Raw genomic sequence first — 6037 nt, forward strand, 5'->3', positions numbered from 1 at the left:
TGGGGCTTCTCCCTCCACCAATGTCACCTCGTGCCAAGCCTTGCATTGGGGAAGGTCCAGACCTGGCTGGATTCACACTACCATATGAAATGCCATTATTTTCCCACTGACGTGGTACCTATTTATCTATTTGCATGTAGCATGCTTTCAAACTGCTAGATGGCAGAAGTTGAGCAAGTGATGGGAGCTCACCCTGACACGCAGTGCTAGGAGTTGAACTGATGGAACAAAGACCATCTCCAGTGTCTTTAAGCTATTGAGCCAATGAACCTCTCTTACTTAATAATAATCAAAATAAACAACATATGGAACAAGAACTACTTTGGTATAAAAACCTCACACGGATGGAAAAGACTTCCATGTTAACAAGCAATGTCAGCAGAACATCTATGCTTGAGACAAACACTGTAGACAAAAATGAAAAAAAAAATGGAAGGGGGGGGACAAGTACAACAGGTCTTACACAAAGGAGTGGGACCCAGGCAAAGACCCCTGGAAGGCTGAAGCCACTGCAGCAGAAGAGGCTGCTGAGATCCCCGAGTCCTCTTCTGCTCCAGCATCAGCCCGTGTGGAAGGGAAGGGAGAGGGAGAACGGCCTACCTCCAGGTAGAACTCCATAGCCGTCTCGATGTTGTCTCGTTGGGCAGCCAGCTGGGCCAAGTTCTTGTAAGTTGAATATTTCAGCATCAAGCCTGGATGCTTCAACCCCTCTCTCTCATCTCCAGCTGCAACTGCCTGAAAATTGGAAGGAAGTAGAGAAAAATGTTTTGTCTGTAATGATGACTTAAATGATCACCAAATGACCTTTCATGGCTGCTCCCTGAATCCAAGATATAAAATAAGGGATCCCCAGGGAAGAGGTAGCAGATCAACGTGTTGCTGACTGACCCCTTCCTGCTCATGGAAATAGTGGAAACAGTAAGCATCTCTCTCTCTCTCTCTTTCTCTCTCGCAGCTCCATTTGTGTGATCAGGGGATGTGTGCCCCTGCCACTTGCACAAATGGAGTAGCGTGTGTGTCTGCCACTCACACGGAACCATCCCTCTCTCTCCCTGCCGGGCCGCCAAGTCAGAAACTTGGGGACCGCTGCATTAAAAGATCTTCACTGGCAGCAGATCAAAGACACCATCTCCCAATTAGACCAAGAAGCTTCCCCCCAGCCCCGCATCAAGCAGAAGCAAGAGGGACATCCCTTCTTCACTAACTTCGCGCAACAGACGAGTCTCCAGCAGTTCGTGGTAGGCCTTGGCCGACTCTTCAAAGAGGTCATGTTTCTGAAGGTCCAGCGCTTGGTGATAGAGGGCAAAGGCTTCTGCTTCCTAGAGAGCCAGAGACACAGTGTGCTTGATTAAATACCCCACTCCAAAAAAAGAACAAGGCTCCTGCAGTTCTGAAATCTTAGGAAGACATTAATTTAAGCAGCTTAAAATGCTCAAAACAAACACACACTTTTGCGAGTCTTGCTCAGTGATGAAAGGCAATAGGGCTATTCTTTCTTTCAGGGCTCTACTCTGTTTCAGAGAAGGTGCCTGGGAACCTGGGCATCTTTCAACTGCTGAGCATCTACTGAATTTTCTTCCAGATCTCCCCCATGTTTAGCAAGACAGCAATACAACACTCCCTTCCCTCCCCCTGCACAAATCACACCATACTGGTAACTTGCTTTCTGGCTTTTATAAGATTTTTTTTCTTCCAATGCAGCTGAGAAAGTACAAAGGTATTTCTTGTTGGTTGGTGGGTTTATCAGAGTATGATACTTATGCCTTTTTGTTTCTGGAATTTCAGAATGCATTTTAAAATGCCATATGATTCTTTGTTGGCTAGCTGGGGGGCGGGCGTGCATGCTACAGTTCAGTCAATGTGCACAGTGCAACAATGCAAGATTGAATTTGTCGGTTCAAGTTGCTTGCTGCAGTTCAGGTTCTTAGTATTTTAAGAAAAACAATGAGTCATTTTGCTGGTCAGAGGATGTAATTTATTATTAGTATTTTATTTCTGTGCGTTGAGACTGTATGTGCTACTAGCCAGGGAAAAAGAGTTTGTGTTAAAATATTAGAGAGGAAGGAAGGAAACAACCCATCTTCTTGGTTGCCTTCAATGTTAGGTTGAGAAGATTTACACAACTTTCCGTAAAATATTTTTAAAGAATCAGAGCTGTGTTTTTGGAAGGTCTGAAATATATTGCCTGCTCTCCTGTCCTTCATGGGGGAGTTAACTGACTTGCAGGGAATGTCTGTTGTGAGAGGAAGGTGTCTGGGTTCCTTTGGGAAGAAAAAAAGCTTATCAGCCACAGCAGAGGTGCCCAACCTTTTGGGCACCAGGGACCGGTTCCGTGGAGAGAGGTTTTTTCCGTGGACCAGAGAGTGCATAACCATGTGCATAACCGTGTGCTGCCTGCATCCCGCGGATGGGGCTTTGCTTGTTTGTGCGGACTGGTTGCTGGCATGCCGCAGGCCGGTACTGGTCCATGGACCGGGGGTTGGAGACCCCTAAGCCACAGCATCTCCATAGGGCAAAGGCAGAGGGACACCCTTGCATTCAAAGCTCTCTTTGTAGGTGGGCCCCCTGCCTATCATCGGGATCCTGTGGCAAAAGGGGGGGAGGGGGAGCAAGAGACTTTTTCACAGCTGTCACATCAAAATGTTTGGAACTGTGTTTGACCAAACATGGAATGCCTAAAAGTGTGGTGCTGCACACAGGCAACCAAAATGTTTTAATAGAATATTCTAGGCAGGATGTTTTGCTTTTAAGTTGAAACAAAACCCCTTTTCTGTTTTCTGCACAGCTCTTACTTTCACTATTAATCACTAATCTATTGTACTAACGGTTAATTTGACCAAAAATCCCAAACTCAGGATGTTGGTATGAGAGATATATTTATTTGTTAGCTTATCAATAAACCCAGGAAGGCAAACAGATATATGTTAACCCTTTTTATAAAAATGATATTTTATTAATAAAATGCAATGCTGTTGCATTTTATGTAGGATAAATTTTAAATTCTCCAGCCCCAGACTGTAGAAGACAGAAGATGTACAGACAAGATACGCTAAGGAGATTCTTCAGAGTCCTCAGATCAAAGGGAACAAACTACATCTAACATTTGAACATGAGTTTTATATGTTCTTCAGTATCAGGACCTCAGCTCAAAAACTTGAAAAATCTAAAAATGTTTTTTCAGGCATAGCAGAAAAATGGCACAATAGCAACCCACAAGCCATGCAGAGAGTGGACACCGTAAAATAGAAGAAGTCAGATGGCGTGATATACCAGTTAATTAATAATATAAGAAATAAAACATAAAAAATACAACAGAAAGTCAATAAAAACCATACTACATTACTCAGAATTAAGACTAATTTTAAAGAAAGCAAACATTGACTAGACAAAATAATTCCTTACATTTGATAAAGAACCAGCTTATAAACAGAAACCATCTGAGCTCTGTTTTTCCAATACAGAACAATGATCTGCTTCATTTGCTCCAAGTTGGATAAATCCATAGGGGTAAATTCCAAATCTGGGGTACACAGTTCAAAAGTACATTTATATATCTAAACCGAATTATCTTAGTATCACCATATTAACAAGCTTATAGACTTTTGGACACCAGGGACTGGTTCCATGGAGAGAGATTTTTCCGTGGACCGGAGGGGGCATGGTTTCATGTGCTGCCTGCATCCCGTGTGTGCACAAATGGGGCTTTGCTCATTTGCGCAGCCCGGTTTCTGTTGTGCAGCAAACCAGTGCCGGCTCACAGCTTGTGGGTTGGAGACCTCTGTTATAGACAGTAAACCAGAATACAGATGTGGTTAAAAGTTTGCAGAGATCCTTTTGAATTTTCATTTCTTCTGCTTAAATGTGACCTAACACATGGTCTGTTCTCCACACATCTTAAACTAGATAAAGAGAATTCAATTAAACAAATGAGGCAAAAGCATTTTACTTGTTCATTTATTGAGCAAAATATGTTTTTGGCTTACTTGTTTAATTGGTTCTCTATATGTAGTTTTAGGATCACATTTTAAATTATATTTATGCAGAAAGATGGAAAATTCAAAAACTTTCACAAACTTTCCAGCACTACTATACAGGTGGTCTTTGTCGTGGATGAGAAATCAGGAACCAGGATAGAGTTCAAAAGTACTACAAGTTTATTATATGCTACCTGTACACAAGAATCTAAACTACTAATGACAAGGCAATTTGGTGCCAGGTAAGAGTCTGGCTGGACTCAGATCTTTTACAGGGGCGTAGAGATGCCAAACTGATGAGTTTGACCCCACTCTCCTCCCCCCCCCCCGGCTCAACCTGCTCATCTCCTACAGACCTGGACTTACTGGCCTTGCAACGGACCTACCTGGGGGCTACTTATGGCCCAGATTTATTTACTTCCTGTTTTTGGCAAAACCATGCCCGTAGCAAACTATTGGTTTGCTTAATGACCACAGTGTTCACTTAACAACTGCAGTGGCCACTTTATGACTGCCACATTCACTTAACAATTGCCACAAAAATAGTTGGAAAAATCTGGTCAGTCACATGGCCATCCTCTTTTGCTACTGTCACAACTTATAATCGCGATGGGCAGGCTCCATTATGGTCTTAAGTTGAGGATTATCTATAAATCATTACTAAAACAAATCAATATCATATGAATACATACTTTCTCATTCATTTTATATTTCCAGCATAACTAAATCAATAGGCTCTTTTAAAATCATCTCTATAGAGTCCAATGGATATGCGCAGAAAGTTGTGGTGGCAAGGAGCAAGCAGACGACCAAGTCTCATCCTATCACATCTGTCACCAGGCCACGGCTATCTGGGCTAAAGCAGCCATTCCCTCCCTTCTCAGACCCTGGGATATGCGCTCTACTGATTTTATCATTGATCTTCCACCATGATCACTTTTCGTTGTCACGTAAACAAATGGTTTTACCGAGTAAAATAAGTTATAAATAATAAAAATTCTCTAGTGTGTTGAAAGACCTAGTACAAAAATCGACCTCATTTTGGAAAATCCAAGATTAGATTTTGTATACTAGAACCTTTATTTCACTCTCGGTACTAGGTACCAGATAGATCTGGGTACTAGGTACAGATAGATCTGGAGTGGTTCTCAACCTGTGGGTCGGGACCCCATTTGGGGTCGATTGACCATTTCATGGGGGTCGCCAAGCAAGGCTGTCCGCCATTTTTTTCCCCTTTTCCGGCGGGTGCCTTACCTCCCTTGGGCTGGGCCAGCTGGTGGTCGGCCTGCTCCGTCTCTGCCACTTGCCAGCTACACCTCGGCCAGCGCAGGGGGGCGGAACCACGCATGCGCGGCGCTCCCGGGCAGGGAAAGTCCTCGACTTACGACCGGTTGGGTAGTCCTCGACTTACGATCGGTTTAGTCCTCGACTTATGACCGGTTTAGTCCTCGACTTACGACCGGTTGGGGGGTCGCGGCATTAAAAAGGTTGAGAACCACTGATCTAGACCCATACCAGTCGGGTTTCAGGCCGGGGCACAGCACGGAAACGGCATTGGTCGCGTTGGTTAATGATCTCTGGAGGGCCCGGGACAGAGGGTATTCCACTGTCCTTGTTCTTTTGGACCTCTCAGCGGCTTTTGATACCGTAGACCACGGTATCATGCTGCGGCGTCTCGGTGAGTTGGGAGTGGGAGGCACCGTTATGCGGTGGTTCTCCTCCTTCCTCACTGACCGTACGCAGTCTGTATTGGCAGGGGGACAGAGGTCGACCCCAAGACCCCTAACTTGTGGGGTGCCTCAGGGGTCGGTCCTCTCTCCCCTTTTGTTCAATATTTATGTAAAGCCGCTGGGGGAGATCATTTGTGGCTTTGGGGTGGATTTCCATCAGTACGCTGATGACACTCAGCTGTACATCTCCACCCCAGGCCACCCCAACGATGCCCTTGACGTGATGGCCCGTTGCCTGGAGGCCGTACGGGTCTGGATGGGGAGGAACAGACTCAGGCTCAACCCTTCCAAGACCGAGTGGCTGTGGTTGCCGGCGTCTCGGCATAGTCAGCT

The 6037-nt window shown here is 44.9% G+C and overlaps 1 protein-coding gene across 1 annotated transcript in view; it reads right to left on the bottom strand.

Moving 5' to 3' along the window:
• The window catches only part of CABIN1 (calcineurin binding protein 1), a gene marked incomplete at its 3' end in the record, with an annotated part of 34039 nt that overhangs the window by 26532 nt on the left and 1470 nt on the right, over positions 1 to 6037 (bottom strand). Inside the window, exons 3-4 of the mRNA XM_015820870.1 lie at positions 1206 to 1319; positions 601 to 735 (exon numbers count right to left, since the gene is read on the bottom strand). Coding sequence (XP_015676356.1) covers positions 601 to 735; positions 1206 to 1319 — 249 coding nt within the window. The remainder of the gene's footprint in view (positions 1 to 600; positions 736 to 1205; positions 1320 to 6037) is intronic.

This window comes from Protobothrops mucrosquamatus, unplaced genomic scaffold (assembly GCF_001527695.2).
Source record: "Protobothrops mucrosquamatus isolate PMUCROS unplaced genomic scaffold, P.Mucros_1.0 scaffold1196, whole genome shotgun sequence".
In the NCBI taxonomy this organism is placed as follows: Eukaryota; Metazoa; Chordata; class Lepidosauria; order Squamata; family Viperidae; genus Protobothrops; species Protobothrops mucrosquamatus.